Genomic DNA, 15,492 nt, shown 5'->3' with positions numbered 1-15,492 from the left:
AGAGAAGAGTGTTTGAATAGGACCTCAAGTCAAAGCACATAGTGATTACCATCCATTAGCAATTTTTTCCCCCATAATTATTGTAATAGTCTACCTCTCTGTGGCCCAAACCTTTTGTTACGCCTTGGTTCCGGTCTTTTATTCTTCTGTTTTTAATCCTCTCCTGCTCAGCAGAATTTACTATTTTTTTAATTCTTTACTAATTGCAGTGGAGGCTGACTACAGGAAGAAAAGGAACATTTTAGTATATTTAATTGTGACCTCATCGTGTCTGTTGCAGAGGATGCTGGATGAAGCAGAGTTGGGGATGAAAGGTGGAGAAGTGAATCAGTCCCTGACAGAAACCTTGTAGGGATGAAGAGTAGGCAACCTGTTCCCTTCGTCTTTGAATATTTAAAATTCTGTCTCCCATTCATGAGAGAGAGAGAGAGAGAGAGAGATAAATAGGTGTTGACAGAGAACAATGCCAGGGTTTCCTCTGTCAAGTTTAATCAAGTGCCTTTGCTGACAGATAGAACGTTTTCTGTTCTGATCCTGACAAATGAGTTGAATTTGAACTTTGAATTTGCCAACTCCCCTGCAGATGAAACACCAGTCTTAACACAAGGTCAGGTTTTCACTTTGCACTGAATGAGCTGATTGTGTGTTTGTGTATGGTTTATTTCAATAACGCTGTGATATTTCTGAGTAAGTTCGCTGGGTCTTTGTGCTATTTGGTGCATGCTAATTGGACATTTTAATTGGCACTGTCAGGGTCAGGTTGTGCACTTCAGAACTCCCCAGCTCTATAATGTCTGAAAACCTAATTGAAACTTACAGATGAGAGCGAACCGTGGGGTAAATCGTTTCATGCCAAATTGCCGGCATTTGTTGGTCTCTGTCAGGAGTTGTTATTTTCTATGGAGGTCTTCATGTAGCTGTGGTCTATTTATAAACCTGCCATTTGATAATCATCAGGGGCTAAGCTGCATACCCCGTTGTCTCTCTATTTTATGCACTAGTATTATAAGCAACACATTCCATTGCCTTGATGAGTAATGTGAAACGTCACAATTGGAAGGGGTTTGTTTGTTTGTTTGTTTCATTGGGAACGGTTTCGAACATACTGTTTAGAGATGGCACCTTGCATCCCACCTTTACTGATGTTACATCGCGTCTGTGTTTTATCAGGTTTTTACTGTGTTAGGAATGCGAAACGGGGGGAGGCCACGGGCGTTCTGTGAACTGAAATAAACGAGTGAATGAATTGCCTGTCAGTAGTTGATGGTGTGTCTCTGAGGCACAATGCCTATACTGTAAGCGTCAGGCTCATTGGGGTTAAAGCTATAACACAATTGTTCAACCTGGGATGAAGACATATTTTACATCATGTGAGTAATCTTCCACTTACCCAATAATTGATCCATGGAGATGGGGAGATGTCTGAGTAAAGGTACATAGTATACAGTACATGCATATTATAATATAGCTAGAAGTAGCTGATACAGAGATGCAAACTACTGTAGTCGGAGAGAGGGAAACATTTACGCGGTGGGAATCACTGACACTTTTCTTAACTAGGACACTACATCTCTCTCTCATCTATAGTAAGATACAAGTACTCCCGTGTGGTATTACTGGCCTTGATATAAAGCAAACTGCACAGAGCACTCATAAATCAATGGTGAAGTAGGCTGTCCTGTTTTTTAAATTTTTTAAATATACACAATTCGTATAAGCAGGACTTTTACTCACTCACTTTATTCAAACGTTTTAATATGACCATATTTGTTGTAACTCAAGATATGCCGTAATAGATATGTAACTAATAAAGATAGATGATGAACTTAAGACATTAATGGGGATTTTGCTACCAGCAACCAGTCACATGAACAATTCGATAAGTCTGATGGAGCATCATGCAAATGCCTTGTCATACTGTCAAGGGTCCAAGGGGACTTGTCAAGGGTCCAAGGGGACTTGGGACATCCCCCCCTAAGTGCATTGACCTTTCCCATTATATATTCCCATCCCTGTACCGGAGTAATGAATAATGATACAGATTGTCAGCTATTCTAGTCCTTCTCCGTCAACCAGTCCACGACTCCTTCATCTGTGTACCGTAGATAATGATCCATTAAGGGAAATCAATTTGGCTTCACTGATACAATTTAACACAGCAGTCAACGGACGCTTTCTGTTGGTGTCTAGGAGTTTGGTATCTCTCTGTGTGCTCAGTGTTAAATCATGATGAGGACTTGAGAGTATACCCATGTTTTGACATTTTAGTCATTTAGCAGATGCTCTTATCCAGAGCAACTTACAGGGGCAATTAGGTTTTAAGTGTCTTACTCAAGGGCACATCAACAGATTTGGTCACCTAGTTGGCTCTGGGATTCGAACCAGCAATTTTTCGGATACTGGGCCAACGCTCTTAACCGCTAGGCTACCTGTTGACTCACTGGACAATGCTTAGCCATGGAAAATGTACATGGGAATGGTAATCATCGGTAGACATCAGTGATGGTGGTATGATTTGATTATTGCTGCAGGTTCCAAATGGCTAGACTTGGATACTGTATGTCTGATGATCTTGTTTAGCAGATAGAGTAGATTCGGTAATAAAGTGATACATGGTTTTTAATTAGACTCACATTTTAATGTTAATTAGCAAATGGAATATTGTCGATATTGTTGATGTTCTGTCATCATATGAGACTGTTTGTGTGGCAACCCAAGAGAGGTATTCCATCCTGACATTTAAAGCTTGTTATTTTCTCTATCTAATGTATTTTTGCTGTCTCTTTCTCAGCCCTCACTAATGTGAAGCTATGGGCCATCGACCGCCAGTGTTTCCAGACCATTATGATGAGGACGGGCCTCATCAAACATGCCGAATACATGGAGTTTCTAAAGAGGTGGGCTCCTCTCTCGCTCTTTCCCTCTCTTTCTCTCCCTCTCTTTTCTCTGTCCTCCACCTGCCCTGAGATGCCATTCGAGCGAGGACGGAGGTTTGAGTGACTGTCCCTGACAGTCACAGAATCACCTTCCCCCTCTTCCCATTTCCTGTCACTGATGTCTGGGTGCACTGTTCAACAAAGACACTTGCTGGATGCATGTTCAAATGAGCATCAGGTGATTGTGCACTTCAGGTCTTTTACACTAAATCTATGTGTTACCACTTGGAACTGTTAAAACACCAGTTTATTGATCATTGTCATACTATGTTTGATATCACTGTCCTCTTTCTGTTCACACAGCTGAGTCTAATCCATGCTAACACATTGGCTGAGACTTTACATATTGATTTCACATGTCCTACTTTCTCAGCTTCAGACCTGCCTTCTTTTAACTTTAAACATAGTTTTTGTGTTTAATATATAGTGGGCTTACCAATGGGTTTTCTGCTCTACAACAAACAGCATGATGTCCCTCTCAGACCAATATACTTACTCTCAGTAGACATACACAATACAGTAGATGATGAAATCCCCCTTTTCCTCCAGTCTCCATAAAGAAATGGGTAATTGAGGAAGAATGTTGCACCTATCTCTCATGCCAGAGCCCCAGCTGTGCCTTTTACTGGATGTTCTGGACCCGATGATATCACATGCAGGGAAAGAGGAAATTGATTTGGATGAAGTTGGCTTTTAGTGGTAAAATAAGACGCCTTTCTCCCCACGCATTGGCAGCTACAGCCGACTGGTGCACAGGGGAGGAAGTCTCAAACAATCAATAAAGTCGTTTGACTTTTAATGGCTCGTGTAATGTGATCTCTGAAGATGCGCTCAATTTGCAATAAAAGATACCTTTTGTGTCACAATATTTGTGAGGTAGCTTCTGTCAGTGCATCTCTTCAGTGTAGAATGGCAAATATCAAACGCATCAAACGCATCCATTTCTGAAGGAATAGTTTCCGTGGTAACAAGCAACAATGTTTCGAAGAGACTCGGAAGTTGTCAAACTGCCAGATTGTGTGTGTTTGTTTGTGCCCTCGTGTGCGTTCCCGCATGTTTTTTGTTTTGTTTTTTTGTGCGTGCGCCTGTGTGTGTGTGTGCCTGCGCGTGTGTGTGTGTGTGTGTGTGTGTGTGTGTGTGTGCGCCCATGCATGTGACCGCCCACGTGTGTGTGTGAGTGAAGTCTCTCTAGTTGAGGAGAGAGCATGCCAGAGGTATGTAAATATCTTTGAATCTGCCAAGAAAGCCTTCTTGAGCTTCCTGGGAAGGCTTAGTATAATTGGAAGCTGCTCTCAGGCTCAACCTTAAACTAAAACCCTGTCCACATGTGAACATTGAGCTGTGGCTTACGACTGTGGTGATTCTGCACAAACCTCGCCCCACTTCAGACGATGCTGGTGTTAGGGGAGGGTTAAAGCACGTGCGAGAATTGGTATGCCGCCACAGCTGTGCCTATATACATACGCCAGTGAAATTGATGTACCTGTTTTATCTTCTCTCTCTTTAGCCAGTCATACAGATTCCACTCTTTCATGCAACCTGCTGTGCTGGCTTTTACATGGATTCTGCATACATGCTCTGCTAGTGCATTGGTCTTTTGGTTTACTTAGATAGACAACAGAGGGAGTATTGATGCTGCGAACCTCGTGAATAAACGGTATGTATCAGTTGTGACCGATGCTTTGTGAGTCATAAAGCACCACAGCACCTAGTGCTGTTCACCAGGCCGAGAACAGCATGAGCTGTTGGCTTCACCTTCTGTCTGAACTCTCCATAATGGCTAACTCTCGCTCCCTCTCCCCAACAGTGTTCCAACATTCCAAGGCCTTTCAGAAGAAATACTCAGCAAGCTAGCCGACGTTATGGAAGAGGTGAGTTTCCAAGGTGTCCTGCTTGAACTTAGCAGTGTTCGTGGCAATGGTGATTTACGTCTATTTCATTGACTGTGTTAGTTGAGCAATTCTTTTATGAACCACATCATTACATAATGAAGAATTGATGGCCTGGAAAACTCCTAAGGATTATTATACTGTGGATATTCACACTTTAAAATAGGTTTATCTGGAAATGTAACTAAACTGCAATTTGTTATCATTGCAATGTTCATACTAGTGGCAAGGATTTTCAGGTCTCCTGTCCTGGGCTGACAGAGCCATTTTAATTGATTTGAGGTCTCATCTGTAGACAGTAGCTCACCAGACACAACCTGAGGTAAAAACTCACAGACAACCTCTAACCTCTGGTCTGACAACCTCTGGTCTGACAACCTCTGGTCTGACAACCTCTGGTCTGACAACCTCTGGTCTGACAACCTCTGGTCTGACAACCTCTGGTCTGACTCTGACTGCAATAATATCTGTGTATAATTAGGAGACCATGTGACCTGACTAGGAATACTGTACATCTGGGCTCTGGTTATAATTGGGATATATCCCAATTAGACTATAACCAGAGCCCAGATGTACAGTATTCCTAGTCAGGTCACATGGTCAGGTCCCTCTGATCAGAATATCAGAATGCTATCAACAGTGTGTCTAGTTTCTTGCTGTTAACTCTAAATGACCTCTTGCCGTAGATCTATGAGTAAGAGGGAACAATTATAGTTGTAATCCCAACCTCAGCGCAGATCGCTAAGCCTCTTATTATTTACTGGCATGCTGATGGTTCCCAAAACGGTGGTAAGTGGTCATCAGGACCACTCGAGCATCTCAGACGTATTACATTAGGTACGCAAAAATGTATCTCTACAGTCTTTCGCCTCCAATTTTTAAGCTAGTTAATTTCCCGAACAAGCAAATGAGCTCTCTGATGTTCGTTTTTAATTGGATGACTTGACCTCCAGTATCTTGTTTCCAAAGTTTCCAAAGAACATTTGGTAATGAAAACCACATAAATACAATTACGGCATGCTTTCTCTATCAAAGTCAAATGAAGTATTAGCACAAAAATCACAGGGGGATCTCTTCTTCTTTTTTTGTATTTAAAAAAAAATAAAGTACCCTTTTATGTAACTAGGCAAGTCAATTAAGAACAAATTCTTATTTACAATGACGGCCTACCCCGGCCAAACCCAGACGACGCTGGGCCAATTGTGCGCTGCCCTATGGGACTCCCAATCACAGCCGGATGTGATGCAACCTGGAATCAAATACATGTCATGGTTATCTTAGTGTATTGGATCAATAGACGATTGGCTCCATTACGAACACACAGACTTATTTCTAAACCAACCAATAGAATGTATCTTGCCATGTTTTGTTTGTTAAAGTGTTTTTCATTGGCACCAACTGCTGCTTCTGAGTCACCCTGACTTCCCCAGCCCTTAAAGAACCACAAAGGAATTACATGCTAAGGGCAAACACAAGTCTGAGTTATACTTCATATGATGAAACAGTATTTGGGGTTGCAGTCATATCACAATTGTACAATCCACTCCATAGTTCCCTAGGTGTTTCAGATGTATACAACTCGAATGTATATTCTGTTTCTATGTTCAGACACAGAATGCCCTATTGGTTACCAAGACACTATCCCTCCGACTGACTGAAATAAAACATGAGGAAAACCCAGAATGTTCAACCAGTTGAGAGCATTGAGCTCCAAAGGGGGTTGATGATAAATGTGCGGCCATGCAGCGTGGTGGAGTTGGGTTACCCTGTAGGAGTGGGAGCGGGGGCTCTTCCCAGGCATGAAGTGCCCAGGGCAGGCCAACCTCTCCCCTCAGGCATCCTCTCTGATCCCCCTTCCTCTACAGTAATCCTGCCTGCTCGGTCTCTGCAGATAACCCACGCCTGCTGGCTTACTGCGAATGTGTGTGTATGTGTGCTTGCATGTGTGTGCGGGTGCGATTAGTTAAAGAGTGGACACATCCCCAGAATACGCTAGAATCAATCAGACCTAATGGACCTGCAGAACGATCAAAGAATGGTATTCAGCATGGAACAATACAATGCAGACAATCTCCTTGCCCAGTTTGTTTGTTGTCATGGTGATTTGCCTAGACATGAAAATATGATTTTAAAAATGGCATATTGCTAATTGCGTAGTTATCAGTCGTTCCTTATTGAACCTCAGCGTTAACACCATCCTCTCTGGACGTGTGCGGTGTTGTGCCTCGAACTACAGTAGTGTTTAGCTTCAGTGTTTCCTGAAAGAATAGACAGGCATTGTACTAACATCAGGCTCAGAGATGGTATTTACCTTGATTTACACGAGGAAACTCAGTGGGGAAGGTTACAAATGAGAACATTCGGGAACCTCAGGCAAACCCACTTACAAACAACATCTGTGATGCGTGGCATTTCATTGAAGACTCTGAGATTTTTCTCATTACTTACTGTCACTCATCATTTCAGTCGGAAATCTGCAAAGATCTATCTATGTGAATCCAGAGGAGTGTTGTAGCGTGTGTCAGTGCGTGGAGGCAACTAATTCAAGTGGTAATGTTTTCCTCCAAAATATGTGATGTGGAGGCTTCTTTGTGACATGGGGGCTGGATTATGGAACAAGCTCCTAGAGCCTTGCAGTGTAGGATAAGGAAAATACTACTGCAGGAGCAGAACACCAAAGGCATGATAACTGGAGAATCTACTTTAGACCACAACTACAGGGGAATCCCCTGGGTGTACAGTGTGGCCTGTGGCTAGTATAATCAGAAGACATTTTGTTTGTGCAAAACGGCATCGTTTTTTTTCTTACATTGTCTTCACACTTAGTTTAAGTGACAGACGCAATAAGAGCCTTTGACAGCACCCCATCTACCAGTTCATTCACAGTTAACCCTCCTATGGTATTACTCTGAAACGGATGACAGGCTCCTCAAGCACACTGGGAAGAGAAACAAACTCATTACGTCACGAGCCATATCAGCTGTAACAGAACAGCAGAGTAGGTCTTGGATTCTCATTCCACATGCAAAGAAAAAGGAGACTGGGGCACCCAAGTAAGAAAGTAACTGATTCTTGTCAAACGAAAGTGATAAGATACGTAAAGTCAAGAAGTAATTGAGTGTTGTGGAGCAGAATGTTCTGCGTGTGCCAGGGCACCGTTTCATCCAGGCCTTTCCTCTCTTTTAATGACTTGCCAATTACATAATGAGAAATACCCACTACCTCCACTCCAAGACTACTGTTTGATGTTTAGCCACCATTCACAATGACAATAAAATCTTAAGGTTCTCCTGGTAAGTTATAACTTTTTAAAACTCAACACGTGAATTACTTCTCAACTCATCTTTGAAAGTGCGACTCAAAAGATGTCGGGATGTTTTAAGCAGTTTGCACTAGTCTTATATTTATGCTATGTAGTTTAGCTACTGTATGGGGACAAGTATCTATCTAAACGTCCCTTTTTCAGGACCCTGTCTTTCAAAGATAATTCGTAAAAATCCAAATACCTTCACAGATCTTCATTGTAAAGGGTTTAAACACGGTTTCCCATGCTTGTTCAATGAACCATAAACAATCAATGAACATGCACCTGCGGAACGGTCGTTAAGACACTAACAGCTTACAGACTGTAGGCAATTAAGGTCACAGTTATGAAAACTTAGGACACTAAAGAGGCCTTTCTACTGACTCACCAAAAGAAAAAAAGAAAAACACAAAGAAAGATGCCCAGGGTCCCTGCTTATCTGCGTGAATGTGCATTAGGCATGCTGCAAGGAGACATGAGGACTACAGATGTGGCCAGGATCGTCCTCGCAGTGGCAGACCATGTGTAACAACACCTGCACAGGATCGGTACATCCGAACATCACATCTGCGGGACAGGTACAGGATGGCAACAACAACATCCCAAGTTACACCAGGAACGCACAATCCATCCATCAGTGCTCAGACTGTCCGCAATAGGCTGAGAGAGGCTGGACTGAGGGCTTGTAGGCCTGTTGTAAGGCAGGTCCTCACCAGACATCACCGGCAACAACGTCGCCTACGGGCACAAACCCACCGTCGCTGGACCAGACAGGACTGGCAAAAAGTGCTCTTCACTGACGAGTCACGGTTTTGTCTCACCAGGGGTGATGGTCGTACTGCTCGTTCTGTGCATGATTTTCTGCGAGACAGGAATGTCAGTGTTCTGCTATGGCCAGCAAAGAGCCCGGATCTCAATCCCATTGAGCACGTCTGGGACCTGTTGGATCAGAGGGAGAGGGCTAGGGCCATTCCCCCCAGAAATGTCCGGGAACTTGCAGGTGCCTTGGTGGAAGGGGGTAACATCTCACAGCAAGAACTGCCAAATCTGATGCAGTCCATGAGGAGGAGATGCACTGCAGTACTTAATGCAGCTGGTGGCCACACCAGATACTGACTGTTACATTTGATTTTGACCCCCCCTTTGTTCAGGGACACATTATTCCGTTTCTGTTAGTCACACGTCTGTGGAACTTGTTCAGTTTATGTCTCAGTTGTTGAATCTTGTTATGTTCATACAAATATTTGCACATGTTAAGGTTGCTGAAAATAAACGCAGTTGACAGCGAGAGGACGTTTCTTTTTTTGCTGAGTTTACTACTCATTGGAATGCCCATTCCTTAGCAGAAACCGCTCTAGACACAGGGGGTTTATTTCAATTTGGTAGAAAGAAAAACAAAGTCTCGGTCAGCCCAAAAAGTAATGTTCCCTTTAAATTAGCTATTGATTTTTGTTCTTCTCCGTCTTCATGGATTTTTCCCATGCAGTTTCAATGAATTCTGTTGCCATTTTCTTCCAAGCCTAAAAATATACTAAAGCAGAGAAATAAACTGGAAAGCGTTGTTAAAAGACAGTTCCCCTTTGTCACTGCTGATGACTGATCCTCTCGACCTACTCTAACTGGTAAATAAATACTGACTAGGATAAACACTCTTTACTCTAAAATATAAATTGGTGAGCTGTGTTTGTTTAACATGAAGAAACATATAGTATACACAGTACCATGGTGCCTGGTATGTAGGAACATATAGTATACACAGTACCATGGTGCCTGGTATGAAGAAACATATAGTATACACAGTACCATGGTGCCTGGTATGAAGAAACATATAGTATACACAGTACCATGGTGCCTGGTATGAAGAAACATATAGTATACACAGTACCATGGTGCCTGGTATGAAGAAACATATAGTATACACAGTACCATGGTGCCTGGTATGAAGAAACATATAGTATACACAGTACCATGGTGCCTGGTATGTAGGAACATATAGTATACACAGTACCATGGTGCCTGGTATGAAGAAACATATAGTATACACAGTACCATGGTTCCTGGTATGAAGAAACATATAGTATACACAGTACCATGGTGCCTGGTATGAAGAAACATATAGTATACACAGTACCATGGTGCCTGGTATGAAGAAACATATAGTATACACAGTACCATGGTTCCTGGTATGAAGAAACATATAGTATACACAGTACCATGGTGCCTGGTATGAAGAAACATATAGTATACACAGTACCATGGTGCCTGGTATGAAGAAACATATAGTATACACAGTACCATGGTGCCTGGTATGAAGAAACATATAGTATACACAGTACCATGGTGCCTGGTATGAAGAAACATATAGTATACACAGTACCATGGTTCCTGGTATGAAGAAACATATAGTATACACAGTACCATGGTGCCTGGTATGAAGAAACATATAGTATACACAGTACCATGGTGCCTGGTATGAAGAAACATATAGTATACACAGTACCATGGTGCCTGGTATGAAGAAACATATAGTATACACAGTACCATGGTGCCTGGTATGAAGAAACATATAGTATACACAGTACCATGGTGCCTGGTATGAAGAAACATATAGTATACACAGTACCATGGTGCCTGGTATGAAGAAACATATAGTATACACAGTACCATGGTGCCTGGTATGAAGAAACATATAGTATACACAGTACCATGGTGCCTGGTATGAAGAAACATATAGTATACACAGTACCATGGTGCCTGGTATGAAGAAACATATAGTATACACAGTACCATGGTTCCTGGTATGAAGAAACATATAGTGTACACAGTACCATGGTGCCTGGTATGAAGAAATTGTACAGTATCAAGAATGTTAACAATACAGATATGAATCATGGTGGTATCAAACCCCCCAGAATCATACGATGGATGTGTGTCCAAGCAGGCAGCAGTTGAATTGGGAGTAAGAGGTTTATTTTTAATTCCAGACATCTGGGCTTGGTCAGCTAGGGGAGTGGGCGGCCATTCCCCGTTCCCACACTGTTCTGTTCTGGCCCATTCAGAGCAGAGCATGTCAATAGTTCACTGTTTTCCATCTGATGTGTGAGGGTAATTAAGCAGCTACAGATGTAGAATCAACATTTGATCGCACTGTTGCAGGATAACTTTCTTGCATTGCAGGAAATGTAAAACTTGTGGTGTATTTGAGGTTTAAGAAGGCTTGTGAAAGTCCATTAATCAACACAATAATTCACATTTCCTTTTGCTGCGGGATTATCTTCCTGCTTTAGCAAACTGGCTCAAATTAAGATGCTAGACCTGTATCACCAATCAATGGGTGGCAGACGGGTCACATGCTAAACTAAAGAGGAATGAAAAAGGAATGTTACCAAAACCTGTCAATCATCATTGAATACAAAAGATTGGAAATAATGCAATCTATTTATTATTTACATAAATTATTTTATGCATAGTGATGATACATAAACTACAGGCCATGATTTCCCCTTGATAAGCCTGCCCATTATACCAAGGAATCTCATTTCCGATTTATGACCCTTCCCTTCACTCCATCTTTATTGAAATGGTTCTGCTGTCTGTTTTAAATGAATATGGCGGCTTCGAGCTCCAGTTGATCTCTTTCTTCTTGATGCATGAAACGTTATTGGTTATTACCAATCCATTAAAACCTGCTATTATCTACTCTTAACCTCAGACCTATTTATCTATCATGGCTAATGTACTTTTATTTCAACACAATCATCCCTACTGTGTTTCATTATACCTTCCACCAAAGTCCGCTTGATCTAGTGCTACCTGTATAGGAGCTCAGTTGACTTCCTGTCACAACCGAACAGTGGGAAAAGAGCAGCTAAGCCATGTCTGGAGTCCTATAGCCTGGGGGACCTGACGCTGAGCTGTTGCTGTGTGCTTTTCTTCCTCCCCGGCCTACAAAGAGGTGTAATGAGTTCGCACTCCGGAAATATATTGCATAAAGCTTACTTCATTATTCATTACTTTCTTCTTCTTGTTTTACTGCGTCATGGATCGATCACGCAGACGTTTCGCCTTTACAGCCTTCTTCAGTGTCTAGGCACAATTTATTTTCATTCAAAACAGCAGTTGTAAAGAAATAGAGTTAAGCAGCAGGTGCTTCTAATCAGGGTGGCCACTCATCGGCCAATCAGGGACGTGGCTTTTCTGATCTACCTGTATACAAATTAGTCACGAAGAGATACAGAAACATAGGGTAGGGGAGCGGTGCACGAAGGCCAACTCACAAATCAATCGGCGCAGGTGTTCGCTCATCTAAATACCTCACATCAATTCATGAGATAGCCCCCACAATGTACATCAGACAAAGCCCATTCATAAATATGTGGGGCCAACTCATAAACGTTATGCAACATCTGATATGGACAGTGTTCTTATAACAGTCTAAATTTGGCTTATAGGATGGAAGTGACATCTATTCTCCATTCAAACCGTGTGGAGATACAGAATGTAATGTATATATCCGCACTTCTCTTTGGAGTCATTTGTTGTCATAGTTACCTCCCCTAAGTGGTGGGTATACTTTTTCAATCAAGACGCAACGCAATTCATTCATAGAATGTTCTACTGTTCTATGAAGCGTCTCGCAGCTGGCGAGGTGAAATCTTGACGTCTAATATCAGATTTGTGTTCTCCAAGATGTACTTTCAAGGTGCGAGATTAAAATAACCCAAATGAAATGTCCAGAAGGGAACTCTGAGGGTAGTCCCTGATTGGTCCTTTAGAACTGCTCAGTGATACACAATAGTACCCGTCAGGGGGAGAATGAATGACAACATAAATTATATGTTAACAGAACATGAAATGAAAAGGCTCCTAGTTGATTTTACTTATCACCCAGCAGTAGATGTTAAAATGTCTCTCCTTCTTCATCTGAACACATCTGAGCATAGGGAAGGAAGGAGAGGGGTAATGATTGGAAACATGTCACTGCTTGAAAGGGAAACACTTCACATAGGAGCCCTGCTGCCAAGGTCTGATGTGAAGCAGCAGCAGCCCTATATCTCTGTTTCAGTCCCAGTCTGATAAATGCAGGCTGTTTCATTCAGAAAAAAAGAGAATGTATCATTTTTAACATCACAAACTGATATTGATGTCATTCTTGTCTTCTTTGGTCTCGTTTGTCAGCACATGGTCTGTTTACACAGTGATTTGATTTTCCTAACTGCTATTCTGCATTGGGGCAACTGGTGGTGATTCAACATGGTAGTTGCGTGCCTGACAGAGGCCTGTCCTCAGCCAGACCTCTTCGTCCAGTTCAGGGCGGTGCTGAGTGACACTTCTCTTCCTCTCCTTACAGACGCACTACGGGGACGGGGAGTACATCGTCAGACAAGGAGCCAGAGGGGACACCTTCTTCATCATCAGCAAGGGGAAGGTGAGGGAGGACACTCTCAACATCATGTAGACCAACCATTAAATTTTATGAAGAGAGGTGCATGTATTAATGGAAGAGGTGCATGGCGTCAGTGGGGCTAGCCAAGGAATGTCTGCTATGGTGATTACAGTAGAGGTTAGTTCAATGTCATTAAGAGGTGATCTTATCCTCCTGAGGGTATATGCTCAATTTGTGATGGAACTCCCTGCCGTTAAATCGGAATTGTTGCTATTTTAAGCTGTCTTTCCCCTTCCGTGTGGGTTTCGGAATGAGGCCCCTCTATTAAAGCATTGAATGACTGCTGATCTCTTTTCTGACAGGTTAATGTCACCAGGGAGGATTTGCCCAATGACATGCCTGTGTACCTGCGAGCCCTGGGCAAAGGAGACTGGTTTGGGGAGAAAGCCCTGCAGGGGTATGTTGATTTATTTCTGAAAAGGCCATAAAGATTTTTCAATACTGAGTGAAACCTACTTATTTCCAATCTCCTTCAGATATAGTATGTAAGTGATTGGAATATGTAATACCGGTTATGTAACACCCCACTCTGCACATTCAGTCCAAGATCACTTCATCGGGACCAAGTGGAAGGTAGAGAGTAAAAGAGAGATAGAGGGAGAGTTTGAGAAAGAGGGTTCGGATAAGAGTGAAGAGGTGATCAGGCCACCACACTGTGTGTCTATCATAGTGAAGAGCCCCACCGTGTCCGAACAGTCAGCAGCCTCTCTCAGATCACACTTAAGAGAAAGTCACCCCAAAGTTCAGCTTTTCACATATTACAATTCCCCCGCTGTTGCATATTGTTAACCTGTTAGAGGCCATGGAGGGAGGCACTATTGCTGAAGAGATTGTATTGTGGAAGAGAGGTCGTATGGAAAAAGTCAGATCAGTTGATCAAGTGGTGTGTATTATGCAAGTATCAAGTTATGCAAGTATCATAAAATCAAGATCAAATTTGTTTATATTGCCCTTCGTACATCAGCTGATATCTCAAAGTGCTGTACAGAAACCCAGCCTAAAACCCCAAACAGCAAGCAATGCAGGTGTTGAAGCACGTTGGCTAGGAAAAACTCCCTAGAAAGGCCAAAACCTAGGAAGAATCCTAGAGAGGGTAACCAGGCTATGAGGGATGGCCAGTCCTCTTCTGGCAGAACATGGCCCAGATGTTCAAATGTTCATAAATGACAAGCATGGTCAAATAATAGGTCTGGGACAGGTAGCACGTCCGGTGAACAGGTCAGGATTCCATAGGCGCAGGCAGAACAGTTGAAACTGGAGCAGCAGCACAGCCAGGTGGACTGGGGACAGCAAGGAGTCATCATGCCAGGTAGTCCTGAGGCATGGTCATAGGGCTCAGGTCCTCCGAGAGAGAGAAAGAAAGAGAGAAAGAGAAAATTAGAGAGAGCATACTTAAATTCACACAGGACACCGGATAAGACAGGAGAAGTACTCCAGATATAACAAACTGACCCTAGCCCCCCGACACATACATACTGCAGCATAAATACTGGAGGCTGAGACAGGAGGGGTCAGGAGACAATGTGGCCCCATCCGATGATACCCCCGGACAGGGCCAAACAGGAAGGATATAACCCCACCCACTTTGCCAAAGCACAGCCCCCACACCACTAGAGGGATATCTTCAACCACCAACTTACCATCCTGAGACAAGGCCGAGTATAGCCCACAAAGATCTCCACCACGGCACAACCCAAGGGGGGCGCCAACCCAGACAGGAAGATCACATCAGTGACTCAACCCACTGAAGTGACGCACCCCTCCTAGGGACGACATGAAGAGCACCAGTAAGCCAGTGACTTAGCCCCTGTAATAGGGTTAGAGGCAGAGAATCCCAGTGGAAAGAGGGGAACTGACCAGGCAGAGACCGCAAGGGCGGTTCGTTGCTCCAGAGCCTTTCCATTCACCTTCACACTC

The 15,492-nt window shown here is 42.9% G+C and overlaps 1 protein-coding gene across 6 annotated transcripts in view; it reads left to right on the top strand.

Moving 5' to 3' along the window:
* The window catches only part of LOC110498977 (cGMP-dependent protein kinase 1), a 167,479-nt gene that overhangs the window by 110,756 nt on the left and 41,231 nt on the right, over positions 1-15,492 (top strand). For 4 of the 6 annotated variants that reach the window (XM_021575734.3, XM_021575733.3, XM_021575732.3 and 1 more), the window contains exons 4-7: positions 2,792-2,897; positions 4,744-4,807; positions 13,480-13,557; positions 13,878-13,972. In XM_021575734.3, the coding sequence (XP_021431409.1) occupies positions 2,792-2,897; positions 4,744-4,807; positions 13,480-13,557; positions 13,878-13,972 (343 nt within the window). Of the gene's footprint in view, positions 1-1,255; positions 1,371-2,791; positions 2,898-4,743; positions 4,808-13,479; positions 13,558-13,877; positions 13,973-15,492 lie in introns of those variants that run through there. The other 2 variants (XM_036955815.2, XM_021575735.3) reach the window with 1 other exon arrangement.

Source organism: Oncorhynchus mykiss, chromosome 20 (genome assembly GCF_057628025.1).
Source record: "Oncorhynchus mykiss isolate SJ-2025 chromosome 20, ASM5762802v1, whole genome shotgun sequence".
Lineage (NCBI taxonomy): Eukaryota > Metazoa > Chordata > Actinopteri > Salmoniformes > Salmonidae > Oncorhynchus > Oncorhynchus mykiss.
The sequence above is the reverse complement of the archived record's forward strand: the minus strand, read 5'-3'. Positions and strand labels throughout refer to the sequence as shown.